This window comes from Cololabis saira, chromosome 24 (genome assembly GCF_033807715.1).
Source record: "Cololabis saira isolate AMF1-May2022 chromosome 24, fColSai1.1, whole genome shotgun sequence".
Taxonomy (NCBI): Eukaryota; Metazoa; Chordata; class Actinopteri; order Beloniformes; family Belonidae; genus Cololabis; species Cololabis saira.
In genome coordinates, this window is record NC_084610.1 from 6745734 (window position 1) to 6770061 (window position 24328).

A 24328-nucleotide genomic window follows, 5' to 3' on the forward strand; every position below is an offset into this window, starting at 1 on the left:
CAGAAACGTACCTCTTAGGTGCACCACCACTGGAACATCTGCATGAAACACACAAGTCCTGAATGATTCAAACTTGATGTTGAGAAATAAACTCCTCCCCACCTAACAGCTCCTGTCAGGTCCAAACCACAGCCTGGATGTAACAGCGTGTGTGGGGGGGAGTCGCTTATCAGGACAGAAGAGGAAGAACGTCCTCGTTGTTAAAGTAAACTGAGATAGGTTTGTACATTAGAGGTGAAAGGTTGTTACTTTGTACAATGCAAGACTGACCAATCCATAAATATCTAAATAATGATGACCAATGCAGTTCCTTTAAGTGACATATGTGGACAGTTTTGTTGGCATTCTTTCATAAAAGAAAAAACCCACAATGATCACTGAAATAAATTAAAACTGACAAAAGTATTAATAAATAATAATTTACAAAAACTGTAATGAAAATCAGACACTACTTTTGAATTGTAGGTCAACATAATAATAAATTATAATATAGTGGGGTTTTCCTTTCTTTGATGGAAGTGTACCAACAGATTTGAAGATAACCTCACACCTTTAAAGGCGGCACGTCTGGAACACCAGAATCTGCGTGAAATTGCTCTTTAATATTTTGAGAAGCTGAACAGGGTTGTACATATTTAATGTGACGGACAAACACCAGCACACTGTGGCTCGTGGAGAAGGAACACACAGATCAAGTTATACAACTTTTCATTTCACAGTTGAAGGTCTTGATTTCCGTGTTATTTGCTTTTTCTCCCCGCTCATGTAAATAGTGTTTACACCCCGACAGAATACTCTGTTTCACACATGTGGTAGACTGTACAATAAATAAATAGCTGCACAACTATACAAGGCAAATGCCAAAGCATTTATAAGCAATAAAAACAAAAAACCCTCGTTGTGACACAGACCTTGGTTAAAACCGGCTTTGTTTTTGTTACAGTGTCAAATGCTGAGTGAGAGGACAAACACTGACAGTTTGCTGTCACACTTCCTCAATGTCAACTCCTCAGGCGTGGCACACACTAAACCGAGGACAAAGAAATCATCCATGTTCGTGAAATTTGATAAGGCTCCCTTTGACGTAGGTACCAATGTAAAATCATTTCCAGTGCAATAAATTTGCAGGTGCAAGTTTTGATTTGCATGAGAGGAAATTAATCCAGGCTTTGTTCAACCATTGAAGGTCAATAAAAAGCTCCCGAAATGACCAAAATATAGCATTATCTTCAAAAATGTTCAGAATGGTTCCAATTATATTTTATTAATCCATTTTAAAGTCAAAATGAGAACAACATTTAAAACATTCAGTTGCATAATCTTATCAAGATGGACCTAAAAATGTCAGTTTCACTCTGGTGTGCCTAGATCAAAGGAGCATTCTGGAGATAAAACAACCGTAGGTGTGTTATTAGCTGGTAAGGAGTGTAAACTGAACCTAAAGAGGGGGCCAGTGAGATAAACATGTCAACAGCTCCTGCGTGCTGCTTTAAAATATACTTTGACAGGTCCCTTGCACTTAGTGGTAACGTTAATTGGTATTTTGCTGTAAAAACTCTGTTCTCACTCAAAACTGCTTTTGAATCTTTCATGAAAGTTTAAGCTCATGATCAACTAATAATACACCTAGGGGTTGATCCAACTTTGGATTGTTTCTTTAATGCCAGAAATCTTGTCATAAATGCCCTTTCTTTCCACATTTGTTAAATAGATAATACTTTCTTCGTTTACAAAAAGGAAAAAAAATCATGTACATACAGCTTCACCGTCACAAAAAGCAGCCCATTCATTTCCTCCCTCAGTGCCATAACTTTTCAAAACTTAAAAAAAAAAAACGGTTTTGTTGCAAACGGCATCTACAGGACAAAAAAAATACAATAAAGTGCTCTAAAATATTCCCGTAACTCACAGTAGAAGATCTTTTAACAGTAAATTATCACCGGATGACTGTTGGAGTAGTCAAGACTTACAGTAGGGTTACAAAAGAAAAATATAGAAGGAATACTTTAACAATAACCTGAACTGTCTGTTTCTACATAAATTACCACAAAATTTCATCTAATCTGTAACAAAAAAAACAACAAAAAAACAGAACACTGCATGTATTCTCCTGCTAAATCATCTCTTGCACGTCAACATGTACCAACGTGAATGCCACAGATAAAGTAAAAGCACAGGAAATAAAACAACTAGTTCCTTCAGGGAGTTCCAGGTCGTCCAGATCTCTTGTTCTTAGTTCTCCTGGAATGAATTCTGGCGACAAAAGTACAGCGAGAGCGCCTGTGGTGGTCCAGCAGGATGTGCACTTGTTCCCACTTTTCCTCTCTGCTTTACTGCTTCCAGGATTGTGAGGCTAGTTGGGACCTAAAGTCAAGAGAATATATCAAAGGAGAGTGAGCTTGACATTTAGAAAGGGTCGCATTATAGTTTAAAATCATCGTATTAGTGGTAAGTGTGATAGTGAAATGTCTGAATTTATCTCAGATGTTTCACTGTCTTAATAAAAGAACACAGAAAATGTTTCTTCCCACATGGATCACACATACAGTAGCTGGAGGGAGACTCTGACCTGTGATGTATTTCGCACCGATTAACATCAGCATGCTGCCCATGATGTAAAAGCCCAGCGGGATGCTGCTGAAGATGCTGATTTCACCTGACGTTCATCAAGTTCCACACAGAGACAAAACACAACATTAACTGGAAGTATCAAACTGCAGAAATAAATTAAAATCAAACACGTGGATTCATTTTCTATCACTACAATCATCCTTTTCTTACTGATAAAAAGTGACGTTAATGAGTCACACAAGTTAAAACGTAAACTGCTACATTTGAACCCATAAAAGTACCATCTTTTGTTTTGTTTAGGCATACTGTGAAGACCGGTTAGTGGATATATTCTATCCACAAGTCTGAAAGGATTTAGTAATTGCACTTGTGCCAGGAATATTGTATTGTATTTGTGTGCAATTAATAAAATTTTGATTGCGATTTCTATTTTGACCTCTTATGACCACAAAAATGATTAAAAAAAAAGTTATTTATCTAACCAATAATCGAGATGATGCTGGTACTTCTGGCCAAAACTATTTAAGGGACTATTTTTTGCAGTTGTATCTGCCTTTGCTTTGTTAGGACTGAATCATTTTTATGTAGTTTGAAATTTTAATCTTTATTTTATTTATACTGTGGAAATGTCAACATTTCTATTTAAAAAAAAAAAAAGTGGATAATAGTTTAAATGGTCATGAATTGAGTTAAGATGATCGTTCCTATTCCTCAGTATCACCACAAGAGGGCACCATTTTACCCATTTTATGTGATTTATATACTAGTACCATTCCTATTTTCTGAGACACCATGTCCTTATATTTGTCACTCATTCAATGAGCATCTAAGCTCAGCGATGTTAGAGTTCACTGAATGCTGCAGAAAGGTTGGTTCAGATGTGATTGTTACCGTTTCCATTGGCAACAGGCTGCGTCGTCTCCCAACTCATCGATTTCTCCACCGCCTTCTTCCATCGCGCATACCGAAACTCGCTTTCTGCCATGTCACAAACAGAATCACCTTTAGACTTTTTTTTTTTTAAGAAATCACAGGGAATTGTCAGCTTCTCTTTAGAGACTGCAGCTCTTTGCACCTTCAGGGTTGATCTGAGGCTCAAACTTCTCTGATGTGACTTCACTCAGGTCCTCGGGGTTCAGGCTCCACACGCTCACGCCCTCTGCTGCTCCTGCTGCCATCGCTGCACCCAGAGCTGTGGTTTCGGGCATGGATGGCTTCACTTAAAAAAAAACAAAAATAAAACAACTGCTTTCACTGGGAATGCAAGAAGTTGTAATGGGTCACGGAAGAAATGAGAAGAATTAAGTGCCCAACACAAAAAAACAAGACTTTATTTTTACCTGCAATTCTATTTAATTTCGATTAGTTTTGAATTAAACTAATTCAATTTTGCATTCATTTTTCATTTTCATATAGTTTCCATGTTAGGAAACTCTTTAGATTTAGTTTTGTTTCAGTTAACGGATAATTTTTTCCACTCTCGTTTCACATTTAGTCTTGGTTTTTGTTAACTAAAATAGCTGCATTAAACATTAAACACTTACAGTACATCATTTTCTCTAAAATAATTGTCTTTATTGGAATTTTGTTTTTACATTTCTCCATATGAATCCCACATTTTCCATTAAAAAGACTTGGTGTGACATTCCCATCAGCTCCTCACATCAGTCCTGCACCTAACACTCCATGAGCCACTAGTTGGCATATCAGTTAGTTGCATTAATATGCCACTGAGATCAGCACTATCGCGTATTTGTAAAGAATAGGATCCTTCCTTTCAGCTGTGCCAACTGTGGTTCAGCCAAGCTGGAAGACGACACTGTACAACGCTTGCAACATGCGAGTAGCTTATGTGTTAAACTGGTGTAGGACGAAATGCTTTTTTTTTTTTCCTCATTCTTATTTAGGTCTTCAGGTCAAAGGGACACCCTGATTATGTTTGTTTTAAATTAAATTAAATAATGTGAGGGGTGATAAAGGTGCAGCTAATTTTACTGTTTATAACTGTTCTGTATGATTTTACTCACACACAGCCGAACATACCTGTAGTACTACACTGTTTGTATGTGATAAAATTGTAACGGCAATTAACATGAAATTCATTAAAAGACTAGCAAAGAATATACTGTATTGGAACTGTAAGCCTACAAAAGACAGAGCTTCACATATTAAACAATATTTTAGTATTTAAAGTGCTTGCTGTAACTGTTCATGACTTGTCACTGACAATGTGATACCTTTTTTTTTAATGTATATAGTTAATGGTTGCTAGTAAATATAAATAATGTAAATTGAGCATTTTTTAAATAGTTCTGTGACCATATGGACACAGTGTTCTATTTTAAATGTGTTGCTAAGTTACATTGATGTCATAGAATGTGGGTGTGGTTTTGGGCTTTATGACATCACGGTGTCTTTGTAAGCACAAAATCTAGTCAGATGCATTTTACAATTGTTCGCCAATCTAGTAAGACGCATTTTACAATTATTCGCCAATCTAGTAAGACGCATTTTACAATTATTCGCCAATCTAGTAAGACGCATTTTACAATTGTTCGCCAATCTAGTAAGACGCATTTTACAATTATTCGCCAATCTAGTAAGACGCATTTTACAATTGTTCACTAAAGTAGTCACATTTGTATGTAATTTGAAAATTTTGTTTTGTTTTGTCTACATTTAATATTTGGTCATGGGAAGCTCCAACATAAGAAACTGGAATAGTTCTACTTTACCACTTCAGTTTTCAGATACGTACCGGATCGTAACATTTTTAGATCAGGGATGTTATGGAAAAGTGGTCCAATGCACAAAAGAGGATACAAATCAAACTGTTGCAGTGAAGGTTTTGACACGGCAAAACAGCGAAAAAGGATATAAAGAGATTGAAATCCTGAGCAAACTAAAGCAGCTTGACCCTGACAAGAACAACTTGTTAACGTTCATAGAAAGCTTTAAATACAACAACCACCTTTGTTTGGTCACTGAAATGCTTGATACACCTCTTGATATCTTCGTGTGGCAGAGGAATTCAATTGCTGTGTCTGAAATAAGAACAATGGCTCGACAGATGCTGGTGGCTTTGGATGCCCTGAAAAGTGTAGGTTTAGTTCATACTGACATCAAGCCAGACAACATCATGCTGGTGAACCATCAGTCACAGCCCTTCAGGGTGAAACTGATAGATTTTGGGTCGGCTGTGGAAAAATCTCAACTACACTTGGGAAAAAGAATTCAACCTCGCGGTTATAGGGCCCCTGAGGTGAGCCTGGGTCTTCCAATGGATGAAAGTGTGGACATGTGGTCTCTTGGGTGCGTTTTGGTTCACATGTACAGTGGAAATCATCTGTACCCAGATTCTGAATACGAGACCATGAAGGCCATTGTTCAGATGCAAGGAATGCCTCCGAATGATCTACTGAAAATAGGAATTAAAGCAAAGTATTTTTTTAAGAAGATTCAAAGCTTTCCAGGCCATAGCTTTAGACTCAAAACATCAACAGAGTTTTATAAAGGATCACACTTAAGTCCAAATATCTTTCAATCCATTAGTGAGAGCATCAAGAGTCTTGATGACCTGCCAAAGATTACGGGTAGGGAAGTGACGGATCCATGTGTACGGAAGGATACAAAGGAATTTGTAGACCTGGTGAAGAGGATGTTGTTTGTGGATCCGAGGAAACGGATCACTCCCAGAGAAGCTGTCAATCACCGTTTTACTACAATGAAACACCTCTCTGTTTGGAAAGATAGCCCCTATGTAAAATCGGCTCATGAAACTATGGCAATGGCAGAGCTTAAGAAGTCAGCAGATGAGCCGTTTAAAATATCCACTGAAGTAAAGGAAAAACAGTTGAGTGAAAGAACAACAGAAACTAAAGATAAATCATCAGAAACAGAAGCTTACGCCACAGCTTCTGCCATCTCTGAAGAACTTCCTCAGTCTCAGAAGACGATGAAGACATGTCATCACAAAGAGTCAAAGGGAAAATGTTCAAATGATGTAGTGTGGACCGGGACTTATATTATTGTGACGCCGCGTTATTCAAGTGTTGAACCAACTGAAAGAACCTTTGAAAGATCTATATCTAACAGAATACGTACGGGTTGGGAACACATATCAATTAAAGTTGATAAAAGTACCACAGCAGTGAGAACATGTGAAAAATACCCTGTTACAAGTAAAGATGCTCCTTCCATCAAAATGGAAAAAGGTTTTGACTCCAAAACAACTCAGAAGACGACAAAGACCTGTCATCACAAAGAGTCAAAATCAAAGTTGGCAGGAAAATGTTCAAATGGTGTAGAGTTGAACTGGACTAATATAATTGCGAAGCCACGTTATCCAGGTTTTGAACCAACTGAAAGAACTTTTGACAGATCTACACCTAACAGAAGAGAAAACATATCAAGTAAAGTTGATAAAAGCAACACAGCAGCTGGAATATGGGAACAATTCCCTGAACTTTCAAAAAAACTTGGAGGCAAAACCAGAGATGCTGGAACGGCAAAGAAAGACTGTTGTACAAAAAACGAAAAAACTTCCAGCAAGGAAGAAAAACCTGTTCTTGTTGAGGTTAAAACAAAACACAAATATTTTAGAAGGATTATAAACTTCTTCTCTGGTAAGCCCTCGTGAATGGTGCTGAAGAAAATGTGAAGTACCCTGGTTGAGGGGAACAGCCCTTAAAAGACATTGAGATGGTTCCTGTTTTGAATCCTTCCTGGAGATTTGTTTTGGTTGGTTTGGATGTTGTCCTTGTGCTTCTTTGTGTTTTCTCCAGTTACTCTGGTTTCTAAAAAAATACGAAATTTTTTCTTTTTGTTTACCAAAAAGAACCCTGCGGTCCTCAGCTGCTGGGTTATTAGAAAAATTCAGAATCCAATTTAAAAATGTTATTACTTGCGTATAAAACCCAAAACGGCTTAGCTCCGCATTATTTTCAAGACCTGATAGTGCCTTATGTTCCTGGCAGAGCTCTCTGTTCTTAGAGTGCAGGTTTACTCGTAGTTCCTAGAGTATCCAAGGCCGCGTTCAGACTGCCAGCCAATATCCAATTTTTAGCCCATCCAGATTGAAACTGGATGACTCTTTTGAAGTCTGAATAGTCCCAAACCTCATGAGATCCGATTTTTGCAAACCCTATCGAAACCACCTCCGGGAGGTAGTTTCATATCGCATTTGGGCAGATGCGTCTCAGTCTGAACAGCTCCAAACACTCAGATCGGTTTTGACTGTCCGTGACGTCACTCTATGCGACGCCAGACCAGACCCATGCGCCAAACCACCCGCCCATTTCGAGTTGTGGAGCTACGTTACAGGTATGGAGCAGTCGGAAGATGCCGAAAACAGCCGCAAACAGCGGATCAATCTTGTTATTGTTTTTGTTGTCGCAATTACATGACGTCACACAATACACGCGCTGGGTGACGCCTCCGCTCCGACGGCGTTGCTACGGCAACCCGTCAGATCAGTCAATGATGTGGCCCAGTCTGAACAGAGCCAGATGCGATTTGGACACTTGCTAAAAACAGTGTGGACAGTCAGCCCTGAAAATCGGATATGAGAAGGAATCAGATATGAATCAGATTTGCCTGCAGTCTGAACGCGGCCCAAATGTAGATTTGGAGGGCGGGCGTTCTGCTATCAGGCACCATTACTATGGAACCAACTTCCTCTAGTTGGTGTTTAGTAAACCTCTAGTTAGTGTAAACTCTAGTGTATTAGAGTCAGTAGTCATAGTTGCAGCTATAGAACAAGACTATAATAGTTAGTCTCAAACCAGCTTCGTGGTAGATATGCTGCTATAGGCCTATGCTTCAGGGGGGCACCGACATGATCCACTGGGCGGTGCCTCTCACCCTTCTTCTCTTCTCCTCTTCCCTTCCTCTCTTCTCATTTTCCATTTTTATTATAAGTAACTCATAGCAACATTTTTGTCCATCGTGCCTGTAGTTTCTTGTGCTGGCCCCCTTTTTTCTCTTTTGTGCATGTTTGCAGGCCGGAGCTTCAGGAGCTGCGTGCTGGCCTGCGGCCCCCCACCTGCCATTGTTTATGTAATAATTGCTGGGGGGTTTATGTTCTGGGTCTCTGGAAAGCGCCTAGAGACAACCTTTGTTGTATTAAACGCTATATAAATAAAATTGAATTGAGTCTCCCAGTCTTTTCTTAATCGCCTTCAACTTGTGCAAAATGCTGCTGTCCGTCTTTTAACATCATGTCACGTCACTAACAGACGTGTGCACATCACACCTGTTCTTAACTCCCTTCATTAGCTTCCTGTCCTTTTATAGAATTGATTTTAAACTTTTGATGTGCCTTTTTAAAACTCTTAATGGCCTTGCACCCTTGTATTTATCTGAGCCTTTAACTGTCCATAATGCCGGTAGAGCGCTGAGGTCAACTAATCAACTTTTAGTGCAAGTCCCGAGGTCAAAATATAAACACTGGGGTGACCGAGCCTTTTCTGTTGCTCTTCCCAGGCTCTGGAATAAACTCGCCGCTGAGATGCGACTTATCTCTTGGTATTTTTAAATCTAGGCTAAAAACCTACCTATTTAAGATGGATTTTAACACCCAGTAGTGTGATGAAACTTTTATCTTATTAGATTTTGTTGTATTTTATTGTTTTCATTGTTTTTGTTTGTTCTTATTTATCCTCCTTTTTATTACTTACTGTAAATCACTTTGGCACACGGAAAAGATGTTGAAAAGTTCTATATAAATAAAGTACATTACATTACGTAATTTAAAGGAGAGTGGAAACACAGCAGAGACGGAGTCCTTTTGGTTATTTTCCGCAAGGTGGTACTGCTGCACTTTAAGTGGAGACGTGTTCATCCTGGGGTCTGGGGCTCCACCAAGCGTTAAAAGTAACAAATGGCATATGAGACATGAGTTCCCAAGTAAAAACTTTTGCAGACTCATTCTGGGGGATTTTTGGCTCACTTCAACAAACGGGGGACAGGGATTGTTTTTCTTTTTTTTTTTAGTTATTAGCTTAATTTTTTTTTTTTAAAAGGAAAGATTTTGAGCTTGAAAATGAAGTTTCTCTCAATCTGTTAATGCATTTGAGTCGACAATTACCATATGATTTAAATTAGAATTTGGTTTTATCATCTAATTGCATTTGACAAGCAACTATAATTTGCCTTGATTTCCGGCGTATTGTAAAATATATCAGTGATGATAAGCAATGCTTCATTATATATATACATATATATATATTTTTTTATTTTTTATACTGCCTTTACGAGGGCCTCACAAGTATCACGAAGGAAATATGAGACCACAAGAGGGAAATGAAAGAGGAACTCAAAATTCAAAGATGAATTTAAAGAAGAGGTGAGAAAGGAGTTTGCCGGCGTCCCAGAGGAAACGAACCGCAAAATGTCAGAAACCATTGCGGAAATACAACAGCAGCGAAAAGATATTACAGAGGCACAAGAACGCAGGAACGAGGAACGAGGCAGGGTTGTTGCCTCTCGCCATGTCTCTTCGCGTTGTTTGTTGAACCATTAGCTCAGATGATAAGGCAGGAGGAAGAAATTAAAGGGTTGACAATCGGACAGGAGGAACATAAGATATAAGGTTGTTTGCGGACCAGTTTGGTCACCATCAGAGTTTGTTTTAATGTAGCAGGAAGTAAAAAACTCTTACCAACAGGGATGCAGAGAATGTCGGCCTGCAGCTGCATCAGTAGCCTGTTGGACGTCATTCCTCCGTCCACCTGGAGCTGAGTCAGAGGGATGCCACTGTCCTGGTTCATGGCATCCAGTATCTGCATTTTCAAGGATTTTCATGTAGAAAAATCTTTTCTTTTTTTTTTAAACTAAAAAACACCTAATAAAGTGGTAAGGAAACATTTTTTTCAGAGACGTACCTCTCGTGTCTGGAAACAGACAGCTTCTAGTGCAGCAAATGACAGGTGGCTCTTATTCGTAAACTGAGTTAACCCACAAATGATCCTGTAGGGAATATCAGAACTGAGTGAATCTGCAAGTTTAGGATGTTAACTACATTTCAGACGATTTGATGGCCTACCCTCTCGCACTGGGCTCCCAATAAGGTGCATAAAGGCCCGAAAATGCAGGAACAAAATAGCAACCATAGGATGTGCCGACTGATGCCGCCAACTTTTCTGCACACAGAAAAAACCAGGATCAGTCATTTAACACTAAGAAAAGCTTTTTTTTTTTTTTTCCAGATATGGAGATAAACTTGAGATAAACTCGAGATACAAGCCTACCCCACCTGTGTGAAGCTGGCCCCCCACCCCACGCAAAAGTGAAAATATTCTCAATCGTTTGTGCTGCGTTAGTGCTGGTTTGTGCAGAAAGAAATTTCGTTTGCGCTGCTTTAGTTTTCAAGATATAACGGGTTAATTATGACACGATGACGTCACGCAGCCCCCCGACTTTGTTGATGTCTACAAGCGGGGTGATTTAAGTAATGCATGAATGGGCATATATTCACCTGTTCACTTGTTTGAGAATGGTACTGCTGACTCGCTACACAAACAACAAGCCATTTCCGTGTTATCGAACTGTGTCCGTATTTATTTTCCTCCAACGCCGAACAAACAGTCAAAAGCAAGGCAAAGCAAGATAATCACGCTCAGTTTGTAGATATTTGAAGCGTTCAACAAAAAATGACACTCTCCGTACTCACCCCCTCTCCATGCAGCCGCCGCGGTGAACAGGTGAATATATGCACATTCATTCATTACTTCAATCACCCCGCTTGTAGACATCCACAAAGTCGGGGGGCTGCGTGACGTCATCATTAATTTAATATTTATAGGGTAGAATATTATGAACATACAAATCCATTGTTTATAAAATCTCATGTTATGACATTTTATGATTTGGTTTATTATAAAATAATGCAAATAATGTATAAAGTTAGATTAAAGTTGCTCCCTGTCTGTGTACAACGGTTTTTCTCAATACATGAGTCAAAACATAATTTGCGTGATGTTTGTAAATTTGTTGTACAAAAAGCTATGAAAGAGACTAAAAGGAGATGTATATCTGTTGTGGGAGTTAAATTATGGAATGAGGCCAACCTAGATTTACAAATGTGCAGCTCATTTTCAGTTTACAAAAAAAAGATTTGTAGAGCAATCTTTGAAAGCTACAGCTGCTGCTGTTCTCTGATATTTATATATATATATATATATATATATATATATATATATATATATATATATATATATATTTAAAAAAAATGTCTTTACTATTATATATGTAAACCTTATTGGTCCTCCTTTTCTGGTTTTTCTGGTTCAGTTTTGTTATTGTTTGTTTGTTTGTATGTAGGACAGGCATTAATATAAGCACTATGCTTCTGCCTTTGCCTTTTCAGTCACTATTTTTCAATAATGTTTGTGTTCAATGTTTGTATAGTGATGTGACTGAATAATGAATTTCAATCAATCAATCATGTCATAATAAACGAGTTACATCTTCAAAACTAAAGCAGCACAAACGATTTTTTTCTCTGCAAAAAACGGCACTAACGCAGCACAAACAAACTAGACCATTTTGGTTAATTTTGGACAAAGTCGGGGGCTGCGTGACGTCATCGTGTCATAATTAACCCGTTATATCTTGAAAACTAAAGCAGCACAAACAAAATTTCTTTCTGCACAAACCAGCACTAACGCAGCACAAACTATTGAGAATATTTTCCCTGAGCTTCACGCAGGTGCCTACCACAGCCACGAGGAACACACTATGTTTGATTAGTCAGACTCTGGACCTACCAAGCTCTTCAGATGATCCAATGATCCCCAGATTGTCCTGAAGCCAGCGAACCACCGCTCCTGCGATGGCGACGGAGCCCTGGCAGAAGAAAAACAAGATAAACCTGCACATCGTACATGAGCCGTTAACTTTCCTTAACGTCTCTTTAATCCAAAACGTTACATAGGACCAAGTGTATTGTGTTTACCTCTAGTGCATAACAGGCGGGTTTGTCTCGGCCGAGCTTGTAGGCGACGGTGGTCAGCAGACCGTGGTCAGACATCACAGCCTGCAAAGCCACAAACATCACTGTAAGCAAATGCATGCAAATGGATTCTTTGAAGTTTAAAATACAGTTCTGAAGTCGTGAACCTTGGATCCGGTGTTTCGAAGCAGGAAGCAGCCAGTCCCATACCTGAAAACAAATACCAAATCAAATAATCACCTCCATCTCTAACAAAGCTCTCATGCATTCATGTGCAGAGCGTAAAAAGCTAAATGCCACCTACGTGTTTTTAGCTTGCCCGTCCTGGAAACACATCTGCCCAACAAGAGCTGCTGATTGATCCCCGAGACACTGTTTTTAAATGAGATGCAAACCAAATAAAGCCTCTTCAAAGTGCTGGTGGAATAGTAGTAATGAGGAGAAGATACTCACCCCTGAGATGGGAATCCCCGTTAAAGGCCCAGATTTCTGTTATGGATGGAAAAGAAAAATGTTAGGAGCTGCTATGTATTCTTTGTCATTCTTTGATCTGATTTACTTTTAGTTTTAACAGGATCTTTGACTTTAACTTGTGAATACTCTGACAAAAAGGTTTCAAAGTTGGAAATCCCTGTGCCCCAATACCCATCAAAGTATAATTTGACCAAAGTATTTAAAAGAACAGCTGTAAACAACGCAGAAACATTTCTAATCACTACGAGAAACAGTTACCATGACACAAGAAAAAATTTGTTATCTGACTGTGAAGTCAAATAACAAAAAGAAAGTGATTTCTACCAGCACATTTTTGTTTTACCCAAACTGTGACAATGTCAAAAGCAGAAGAAAAAAAAACAGAGGGGAAACAAAAGTGTTTATTTAAAAATGTCTTCACTAATACGTGCAACTTCAGTTAGATGTTTAAATAAAATAAAATGAAAATAAAAAAGCAGAATGAGTTAGGAGAGCTGTCCCAAAAGAGTGAAGAGATTGAGGAGGTTGTGTTAGAGGTGGACGTTGTGACTGGGGCACCAACGACGACCACGTGGGCAGCATGCCACCACTGAAGCAACGACGGGCTCACACCATCCGGTACATTTCCAAAAGCACAAATAAATGAGTAAAGTGCAGAGAAGTTTTGTAACGTACAGCCTCATTTTTATTTTAGTCGATGCTATACTCATTGTTGGCCACTGGGGGCAGCAAAACCGACTATGATCGTAACGCTACGTCTCATGCTTCTCCGAGCAAGCTGATGATTACGGTGGCCGAGACCCACCATTGCTGAAAAATAAAGAAACGCCACTGCAAATAAAAAGAAACGCCGCTGCAAATAAAATAAAACGCTTTGCAAATAAAATAAACGCTGCAAATAAAAACAAACGCCGCTACAAATAAAAGAAACACTGCAAATATAAAGAAACGCAGCTGCAAATAAAAAAAAAAAAAAACACGCAAATAAAAAAGCCACAACGGAAGTGAATTACCGGGGACTATTTTTGCTGATGCACCCGTGTTTTTTACGTGAGAGGAGAAGAAGAAGACGAAGAGGACGTAAGTGAAAAGGAAGAAATAAGAAGAGCGAGGAATAACAAGAACAACGAATGAGAAAATAAGTGAAAAGGTTAGTGTTCAACGTCGCTAGGTGTAATTTTTTAATGTGCAACACCGGTGCATCGGCAAAAATAGTCCCCGGTAATTCACTTCCGTTGTGGCTTTTTTATTTTCGTCATTTTTTTATTTTATTTGCAGCAAGGTTTCTTTATATTTGCAGCGTTTCTTTTATTTGCAGCAGCGTTTCTTTTTGTTTGCAGCGTTTCTTTAATTTTCAGCAATGGCGGGTCTCGGCCACCGTAGATGATACTTAATATTCAAGTTTTGAATCAATTCAAAATTTCAGAATTTATGGGGAATTTCAACCTCTGGCTCTCCACCTCCTGCTAACACGGTCCGTCTGCTGCTGCTATGGATTCAGGAAATTTTTTCGCAGCCACAAGTGAGAGGATAATTCTCTGTTTTAAACATAATTTGTCCCGAATGAACAGCTCACCTGGCCTTCATTCGACACTTGGAAATGCACAGTGCGATGGTGTGCTCATTTTAGTCAAGGAGAAGCGGGGAGGGGGTTACTATCCACGGTGGTGAAAACAGCGATGGCGAGTGCCACTTACCCGACTAGAACATATTTTCTACCAGTGAGAGAGAAGAGACAATGGCACACACAAAAAAAAATGCCTAAAAGAGTTTCTCAGACAACCATCATGCACTTAAAACAATCTGAATGCAGACTATCCAAAAAGATATATACACTACAGACCAAAACACAGCTCTTTTAATTTATTAGTGGCTTATTGCATGAGACATTCCTTTCTTTGAACAAAACACTAGTCACACTAGACACAGCAATGAAACTGTTAGCATAAAACTACATCTAAACACTTCTTATGGTGAAATTGTACACAAAGAACACTTATTTCATCCAAACTTACCATGAGTCCATATATTTCTGATGAACTCCTCACCCTGGGTAAGATCTCCATGGGAATACCGAAATATCTAAAAGGAAGTAGAGACATAGAATAACGGAAACCATCAGGAAAGTGGCTCTCAGAATTAAGCTCAAACATCTTATATATCTAACAAATATCATCAATATTCAGTTTAAATTTCATTGCACAGACATGTTGAAGAGGTTAAAAATATATCAAACGTATTGTACGCATCCTCAGCTTTGCTACACATTGCTTTTGAAGGGAGTGACATCAAACTAAATTGCTATACTAGAGTCCATCCGTGAGGCTCAAACATGGATCAAACTTATATCTCAAATGGAGAAAAATGTCAATCAAAACAAGCGTTGCCGTGACGCTGCAGTACGACTGCACAGAAACATCCTGAGAGTCAGCACTCTGCAGTTTACATACATTTTCTGTTTTTGTAAACCTGATGCACGTTTCTCTTCTTATGAAACTCAAATGAGATATTTTAATGTTTTTCATCACTTGCTTTGCTACACTAGAATCCATCCGTGACAGAAAACATGCTTTGGAAATATTTAATTTGGAACTTAAAAGGCTCATGAAAACTACTTTTAAAGAGACTTTAACAAGTTCAGTGTTGTTTTTTGAAGGTGATGCCCTTCAAGTTTTACCTTTGTTTGCTTCCGCAAATAGATTTCAAGACTATAAATCTATTTAAAAGTGCAATTTTAGTGATATGCTTTATAAAAGATGGAAGATTGAGTAAGCAGCCGTCATACTTGCAGAGTTCTGGGTCCCAGTCCAGGGTGTGGATGTTAAACAGCATGGTTCTGCTGGCGTTGGTCACATCTGTGCAGTGAACTCCGCCTGACTTTCCCCCTGTCAGACACTGCTCAGGAAACATCAGGAAATATGCAAAAATGAGTCAAATGTTCACGTATAAAACTGCGTATGAAGGCAGGAAGTGCGATCACCCATATGAGCCAGGAGTCGACGGTGCCGAACATGGCGCGGTGGGAGACGACGGCCTCGTGGACCTCGGCCACGTTGTCCATCAGCCAGCGGAGCTTCACTGCACTGAAGTAGGTGCTGATCGGGAGCCCCGTCTTATGCTGCACAGTTACAAATCAGTCAAATTATTACATCAAAGTCCAACAAGGGATCAATCGGGAGCCTTCATACAAGTCTTTACCTTCAAGTGGTTCTTATTCCTTCCTGGGGTTTTACTTATGAGACGCTCGACTGTGGATTGAGTCCGCAGGTCCAGCCACACTGAATCAATTAAGACACAGCAAATCCAAAAACACCTCAGACCACAGGAGTAGCTAAATCTAATACACTCAGATTTCTCATTTAAAAAAAACCAGAATGCCAGGTCATTACTTGTATTAATAGGAAATGATGATCCAAACTGGTTCAACACTGTACCAATTGCATTGTAGAGGGGCTCCCCTGTCTCTTTGTCCCAGACGAGCGTGGTCTCTCTCTGATTGGTCACTCCAATAGCTACATACATTCAAGCAACAAAGTGCAAACACTTTAGATCTTTGAAATGCATTAAAATGTAACAAGTGGCAGCACGTGAATACCTTTAATGTTCGAGATGTCTATGTTGAGCTGCGTGAGCTTTTCACATGTCCGCTCCATGCACTCATACACCGACTGCAGGATTTCTTTGGGATCCTCCTCCACCCATCTAAACAAGAAAAGAGAAAAAAGCACCCATGCATTTGGAATTTTAAGCATGAACAACAATAATAATAATAATTATAACAATAATCGTGTCAACTAGCAAGAGTTATAAATGAAGACATTATAACAGTTTCTTCCCTTACCCTTCTTTGGGGAAGCTCTGTTTGATTTCCACCTGATGATGGCTCAAGAGCTCTGCTGTTTTTGAATTAAACACCTTCAAAACAGCACAAGAAAAACAATGTCACATTAGTGGACTCCATGTTCTGTTATTTTTTTCATATTGCCCTCTGTTATGTTAGCTATTCCATCCTTTGAACTTTAGTTTTACGAGATTTAATGTTGCAGGACATCTCATAAATGAGATCAATCTTATACTGAATCATGATACTTCCCATGAAAAGAGTCAGCAGCAGTGTATCAAATTTGGGCTATGCCGTCACGAGGAATAGGTTGTCTTTTCTGGTGAATTTTCAACCAATGATATTTATCCATCCATTATCTATATCCGTTTTATCCTTTGCCGGGTCACGGGAGTCTGCTGGAGCAAATCCCAGCTCATTACAAGCGACCCTAACCAATGTGATTTATTAATAGATAAAATCCTGAGAAGGAGCAATAAAACAATGTTGTCTACACTGCCAGAGTTATATCTGTGCAAAGGTGGTGGCAATGTTCCAGAGAACAACAACCAGAGGCAAAAATACCCCTGCACATTTCACATACCATTAGGGCACATTCGTCATTGAAACATGAGGACTACACAGTTAAATCTGTGGAGATCTGATGATACGTTTTCATCTAAAGTTTAGTGCAAACTCTCTCCTGCCAGTTCCTGACAGCAGGATGTGACTTGGGTCAATCAAAGCCGTCCAGACGCAGAAAACAAATCAAAGTATCTGGTCAAATTTGAAAATAAATTAAACCTTGGATTAACACATAGCAGTTGATCTAACGAGACTTTTTCAACCAATAACAGTGAAAATACTGGAAATATTGAGTCAATGACTGAAAGAGGCTTCAAATAAATACTTGTAAACATTAAACAAAAAAGGGTGTATTGTTTGTTTGTTTTATCCAGTCATCTGACACTATAAAAAAATCTGATAAGATATGATCATCATAAAAGCAGAACGTAAGCAGAAATAACCCACGTATCTCTTTTTTTATTTTAGGTATAAAATGTTCAATGAATTAGTAAAAAGCCAAAAGGAATTTCATAAATGATCATTAACTGGACAGTATTAGTGCAAAAAAACTATATATATATATATATATATATATATATATTATTGTAAATAATCATGTACATGCATATGTTTAAAGTATCAGTCATGACGATTACTTACATTTTCTTTCTTTAGTTTACGGAGTTTTTTTCCTATGCTTGTGTGAAGTTATGTAGGAGGAAATTGTCATTAGGGGTCAAAGATCAAAATGTTGTAAAATATACACACATTCATGTGTAGGTAACTAAGAAAACTGCAGCATAAAGCAGAACGTAAGCAGAAATAACCCACTTCTATCTTTTTTTATTTTATTTTATTTATAAAATGTTCAATAAATTAGTAAAAACCAAAAGGAGTTTCATAAATGATCATTAACTGGACAGCATTAGTGCAAAAAACAATATATTATTGTAAATAATATAAATTTCCAATAATATATTTTCAGGGCTGATACTTTAAATACATACGTTTAAAGTATCAGACATGGCAATTACTCAGAATTTCTTTAGTTTAAGGAGCTTTTTCCTATGCTTGTGTGAAGTTATGTAGGAGTAAATTGTCATTAGTGGTCAAAGATCAAAGTGTAGTAAAATATACACATCCATGTGGGGGTAACTAAGAAAACTGCCACATAAAGGTATAAAACGATTATATGTCATTGGTATTCCTTTCAACGATGGAATATTTGATTTTGACGTCGTGATTCACAGCCTTTTAAACCAGTTTAAGAGCTTATAAACCGCGACAGGTCTTTCCCATGCAGAAGCTGGACAGTTAACTCAAGGACACTGCAGGCTGCTCCAGTTGAGGAGCCAGATATCAACACCTCTGTCCCCGAGGTCGAGTCCCCATACATATGACATTATTATATTATTATATATATTCCCTACCAGGAACCGTGTGGAGCTGGTGCCCTGGTCGATGGCGGCCACCAGCGGCCCCAGGGTGATCCGGTGCGAGGACGCGGCCATGGCTCCGTGCATGGACGGCCCTGAAGCGACAGGGACCTGGAGGAGAAGGAGACAGCAAAGCTGCAGCGGCTCTCGCCGGTTCTACCGCTGGAAGATGAGACCAGACCAGACGCGGCTAAAGCGCAGCATGAGTCTGGCGCTCAGTGATGACGCAAACACGCGCAATCTCTGCTAGGAAAACATGAGATACATCGCAACATTTGTTGTTGTCTTTTAATTGTAAGTTTTCAGCAGAAGTGTGCCGTCAATGAACTTTCCCCGTAAATTATATTTATTATTTTTATTTCCTGTAATTTCACTAATGAAATACGTAAATCTTTGACGTAACGGAAAAAAGCTACGTTCCCATACCGGGAGTCGAACCCGGGCCGCCTGGGTGAAAACCAGGAATCCTAACCGCTAGACCATATGGGACGTGATTGCTGTAAAGGTCCCTGTTTCAAAATTTATAGTCCATACTAGACGACGTGTGACCTTGATATGTTCTTTGACTTGTAATATGTTCCACAGACAAATTTATATTTTATATTTATATTTATTACGGTACATCTGATTTTCCTTTTTTTTTTTTTAATAAACCGATGCTTGACAGACACAATTTTTAGTACTTTAGTATTAGCGTTCAATACATGGTGTGAGCTAAGCCTGAAATCAATTTCTCTGAGAGGCTAATTTTATAAATAGCGACTATGTCGCCTCTTATTCATGAGCAGATGAATGAATATTCCTAATGAAGATTTTAAAGTTTGTGGGCGCTTTTAGAATGGCGAGTGTCTATGACGTCATCATCAATGGACACTGTTGTCATTCCTGAAATGTGAAACACTCCAGTCTGTATTTGGCGCGTTTAAGAAAATAGTCGAATTTTGAACAAATATATTAAAAATGTAAGTACTAATTTACTCCAAAAAGCCTTATGCATGTGATATGAGACACAGGCGGTAAACATTTAAGACATGTGCAAGATTGTAGATGGTTCGCTTCGTTAGCTGTGCTCGTGTTCAGTTCTATTATAATTGTGTTTAATTTTTAGGGCTGATTACTGGAAGTCACAACCGAGGAAATTTTGCCAATACTGTAAATGCTGGATTGCGGACAACAAGCCTGTGAGTAGGACGGATAACACGGGCGATGTTGCTGGGACAGAACTCACACATCAGACCAAAACATTAACGTGTGTTTGCTCTGCAGAGCGTTGACTTCCACGAGAGGGGAAAGAATCACAAAGAAAATGTGGCTGCCAAAATCTCAGAGGTATGAATGTCTTTTTAAGCGCAAGAACAGCAGGTAAATCACAATACTTACTAGGAATGCAGTATCCAGACTGATGTTGTATTATAGACTGCATTTCAGCTCTTATGTACAAATGTTCAGCTTTATATTATAATGGATTAGATTTAGATAGGATAGGATTCAACTTTAATAATCCCCAAAGGGGAAACTTCATTGCCACCATGGCCACAACAATACAACATAAAACAATCAACAATACACATTAACATGTCTCCACCTAGGGACAGCAGTGGATCAATAAAAAAAAAAAAAAAAACAGAAAATGGGAGATAAAAGAAAAAGAATACAAATCCATTTAAAAGTGCAATGTGCAAGACAAGCATAGCAGCAAATTATGACCGTCTAAAAGAGTGGCTGCAGTTTAAAGTGCAATTTGCAGTACAAGGGTTAATATAATGTAACAGCAAGACATGACATCAGCAGTCCAAGTTAAAAAGTCTGGTTGCTGCAGGAACAAAGGACTTCCGAAATCTCTCTGTGGAGCATCTGGGCAAAAGAAGCCGTCTACTTCTGCTACTTCTCGAAAAAAAGCTGTACAAGGGATGATCATCTTGGGACAGGATAGCTCTGAGCTTCCTCCTAGTCCTCTGTTCTGTTCTGACCTCCAGAAAAGAATGGCTCATACCAATGACAGATCCGGCCCTTTTAATAAGTTTATTAATCCTGTTCCTGTATCGCGCTGGACACCCCCATTATTCATTCACTCCTCATTCATACTTAGATTCACAAGTAAACAGACGTTTCTTTTTATTTCTAAAGCACCATACACAACTAGATTGTAAATCGAAGTTTCATTTCATTTTTTATTTATTCCGATCATGGAAATATGCAAACACAAAAAACAAACAAGTAAAATAACAACAACACAATCATCAACTAAAGTATATTCCATAACCAGAAAGGAGCAGGAAGAAGAAAAATCGTATTATACCTGCCCCTCCCTCAAAACAAAATTGAACAATAATAACAGATGGAAGTTGAGTTGGAATAGACTTTTGTCAGAAAGATCTCTGGACTCAGAAATAATTTTCTTTAAAACACAAAATTTAAAACTCAAAAATGCTCATCTGAATACTTTGTTCGGAGAAAAAAAAACTCCATGATTTTGTTTGTAAATCTTGACTTGCATGGATTAACACTATTACAATCAGATGTAACACCCCTTTCATTTGGCCTGCTGAAATCGGAATTTTAGTTTAGGTCAACAAGAGGGGAATTATTTGAGAAAGAAGTACATGTATGTAGGGCTGGGGATCGATTCAAATGTCAAGAATCGATTCGATTCCGATTCTTAAGATTCAGAATCGATTATCAAGATTTGATTCGATCCGATTCGATTCCGATATGGATTTGGGTTAGTGTTATTAAAACTGTTTTTTTGAGCTGTTGCATGAATTATATGACTGTAGTTATGCAAAATATTACTACTAGTATTATATTGAGATTAAACAGCAAGTATTGGCAGCTAATGATGCTGTAAGGAACAATCAGCTCCCAGAATGCTGATAGAACTGCTTTCAGAAACATCATGTGGGTCAGAATTACCAAACAGACCCAGGGAGGAAACAGAGACGGATGAAATCGATTTTATTTTTTCCCACATTCCGTTTTTATTTGTTCCATTTTCGGTGTATTTTGGTTTTTAATTTTTGAGCATTTGGTTTTTAGCATTTTTTGCAAATGTAACTCCAAGACAGTATATAAAGTAATGAAATATAGACAATTTATGCAATTATAACCTAACACTTTAACGTTTTCATACCTTTAAACATATTTAAAGGCAAAAACATGGCACCAGTTATTCTCGTGTCCAACAAAACATTCCTTTTTTGGGGATAAACAAAAAAATAACCAAAAGTTGTAATGTAATGATGAAAAAAAAAAAACATAAATAAATAAAAAAAAATTAAAAAAAATCGATCTTTAGAGATATGAATCGATTTTAAGGAATTAATATGAGAATCGATTTAGAATTGGGAAATCGATTTTTTCAACACAGGCCTACATGTATGCATTGTTAAAGTGAAGTTATTGACTTTACATAAAAGTCATATTAATACCAAATTACTGTATATTAAATTTACAATGTTTACAATGTTTCACGTGATAATCCAGAAAACCATCCAAACCATGATACATGCCTGCTTTGGCACCACACTCAGGACTGGCCGGAGAGATAAAGCTCCAGACGTAAACACGGTGGCCTTTAAACTCTCTGCTTATTGGCCAATAGCTTTTACCAATCATCTCAGTCCATCTTTCTCTCTGCAGATTAAGAAGAAGAGCATTGAAAAGGCAAAGCAGGAGGCACGCATGTCCAAAGATTTTGCAGCAATGGAAGAAGCAGCGCAGAAGGCTTATGAGGAGGATCTGAAGAGAATGGAGAGGGAATCGGAAGGTATTTACGTTGCATGTAACGCAGTCTCTGCACAGGAGGAGATTTAATCTTTTGATATAATTCAGATTACGTGTTTTTTTTGTGTTAGGAGGATCAAGTTCTCCAGTCCGAGTGACACCACAGCCACGAGTGGCACCACAGCCACAACCTCAAGTAAAACATCCACCCAAAAAGAAGCACAAGAAAAATGAGAAAGCAAGCAGAAAGTTCAGAGACCAGACAGGAACGCAGGTCTGGGTGGAAGGCCTCACAGATGATGGACAAACTTATTATTACAACACATTATCTGGAGGTGAGGAAACCTGACGTCACAACTCCTACTAAACATCTATTTGCAAATGTTATTTAAACCAGGATATAATGTTGGTTTTAATGTTAATGTATTCAACTAGAGTCTCGGTGGGAAAAGCCATCAGATCTCATGGGGGGGAACTCAGTCCCTACCCAGCCTGAGGTAAACAAGTCTTCCCTGTCTCGTTTTTTTCAGCTTTTATTTATTTCTAAATTGGTTACTGTGCTATGCTGTTTGAATTTATGCTATTGTTTGTCTTTTAGAGTTCCCCAGGCTCTGCTTGGATGGAAGCTGTCAGTCCTGATGGTTTTACATATTACTACAACGCAGAAACTGGAGGTGGATCTAAATTCATTTGAACTTCCTCTGTATCCTCCTGTACCCTAACAACTGGTAATCATATTTCTTCTTTTTCACCTCTCAGAGTCCAACTGGGAGAAGCCAGCAGACTTTCCATCTACTGAGGCAGCTGCATCCAACAAAGAAGAGGAGAGCCAAGGGGAGCCTTCAGCCGCTCAGCCAGAGCAGAGCTCTGGAGGGGAATCTCAGGAGGCGCAAGCCCCGGAACAACCTAAAATCCCAAAGATCAACTTCAGGGTGAGATGACTCCTGAGACTGCATGAGAACAAGTTTAATGTTAAACTTGTTGAAGACCTGATAGTTTGTCTTTTTCTTGTTTTCAGAAAAGAAAAGTGGAGGCAGAACCATCAGAAACAGAGGTAGAAGATAAAGCCACTGATGATGCTCCTAAGGAGGAAGAGACTAAAAAAGAAGAAGAGGTTCAAAGCACACAAGCTGAGCCTGAGAAGAAAGAGGAAAAAGCAACACCAAAAGAGACATTTGTCAGAAGGCCAAAAAAAGTGGCTAATCCGTATGGGGCGTGGGAAAAGGTTCAGGAGGAAGTAGATCCATAGTAAGTGTCTCATCTATCAGTGATTATTGAACATTGCAGATGACCACCAAGTTCACCTGTTTTGTTTTTCGTTTGTCTCTCCAGCACAAAAGTGGACCTTCAGTTGCCCCAGGTGGAGGTGAGCACCACCGCCTCTCCGGCCGACCTTCCGGCAGAGCCCAAGCCCAAGTTCAGGGAGCGGGTCATCACTTCCCTTGGGGACGAAGGCGGATCGGCTTCGTTCAGGAAAAACAAAACACAGAACGGCAAATCCAGGAGCTTCCGACAGCGAGATGAGGATGACTGACCCAAGCGGGCCAACAATTCAAATTAAGGAGAATAAGACTTTTACACAAATTAAATTCTTTCTAGGAACATTTTGATGATTTCAGTAAGATATTTATTTTTTGTTCTCCTTATTTTTTTAGTTAACATTTTAGGACAAATTGGCCTTGAAAATCTTTAAAACCAAATACCTTTTTTTTTTTTTTCTTCCCCACAAAGTCTTAAAATCTCAACAAGTGAAGACTAAGTTGGTTTTTTTCCGCTGATTTCCGT

The 24328-nt window shown here is 38.7% G+C and overlaps 2 protein-coding genes and 1 non-coding gene across 3 annotated transcripts; 1 reads left to right on the forward strand and 2 right to left on the reverse strand.

Annotated features, from left to right (window-relative positions):
* Positions 1-620: 620 nt before the first annotated feature.
* On the reverse strand, positions 621-19027 carry gk (glycerol kinase). The gene is made up of 21 exons (XM_061715495.1): positions 18815-19027; positions 16839-16912; positions 16593-16699; positions 16432-16509; positions 16196-16275; positions 15978-16115; positions 15783-15892; positions 15013-15079; positions 14695-14712; positions 12977-13012; positions 12828-12895; positions 12691-12733; positions 12527-12607; positions 12339-12417; positions 10616-10712; positions 10455-10539; positions 10232-10352; positions 3647-3790; positions 3463-3549; positions 2570-2656; positions 621-2364 (listed from the first exon to the last, which is right to left on the reverse strand). Exons 1-21 carry the CDS (start codon positions 18905-18907, stop codon positions 2354-2356), a joined length of 1704 nt encoding a protein of 567 aa, XP_061571479.1. The 5' UTR covers positions 18908-19027; the 3' UTR covers positions 621-2353.
* Positions 19028-19237: 210 nt separating this feature from the next.
* trnae-uuc (transfer RNA glutamic acid (anticodon UUC)) lies at positions 19238-19309 on the reverse strand. Its single transcript has one exon. It is a non-coding gene; the product is annotated as a tRNA-Glu (tRNA).
* A 354-nt stretch (positions 19310-19663) lies between these two features.
* wbp4 (WW domain binding protein 4) lies at positions 19664-24258 on the forward strand. Its single transcript, XM_061715687.1, has 10 exons — positions 19664-19782; positions 19929-20001; positions 20087-20149; positions 22460-22586; positions 22675-22878; positions 22979-23040; positions 23142-23217; positions 23303-23475; positions 23562-23791; positions 23876-24258. Coding segments are annotated over exons 1-10 (1212 nt in total). The 5' UTR covers positions 19664-19780; the 3' UTR covers positions 24078-24258.
* Positions 24259-24328: the final 70 nt, after the last annotated feature.

What these genes read in the sequence shown, in the direction of transcription:
- gk (XM_061715495.1), bottom strand. Translation starts at nt 18,907, where the DNA reads ATGCACGGAGCCATGGCCGCGTCCTCGCACCGGATCACCCTGGGGCCG. An exon ending in GGAATAAGAACCACTTGAAG is followed by an intron (nt 16,116 to 16,195) that starts GTAAAGACTTGT and finishes GTAACTGTGCAG; the next exon opens with CATAAGACGGGGCTCCCGAT. An exon ending in TGGGACCCAGAACTCTGCAA is followed by an intron (nt 15,080 to 15,782) that starts GTATGACGGCTG and finishes ACTTCCTTTTAG; the next exon opens with ATATTTCGGTATTCCCATGG.
- wbp4 (XM_061715687.1), top strand. An exon ending in AATGGAGAGGGAATCGGAAG is followed by an intron (nt 22,587 to 22,674) that starts GTATTTACGTTG and finishes TTTTTGTGTTAG; the next exon opens with GAGGATCAAGTTCTCCAGTC. An exon ending in TTACAACACATTATCTGGAG is followed by an intron (nt 22,879 to 22,978) that starts GTGAGGAAACCT and finishes GTATTCAACTAG; the next exon opens with AGTCTCGGTGGGAAAAGCCA.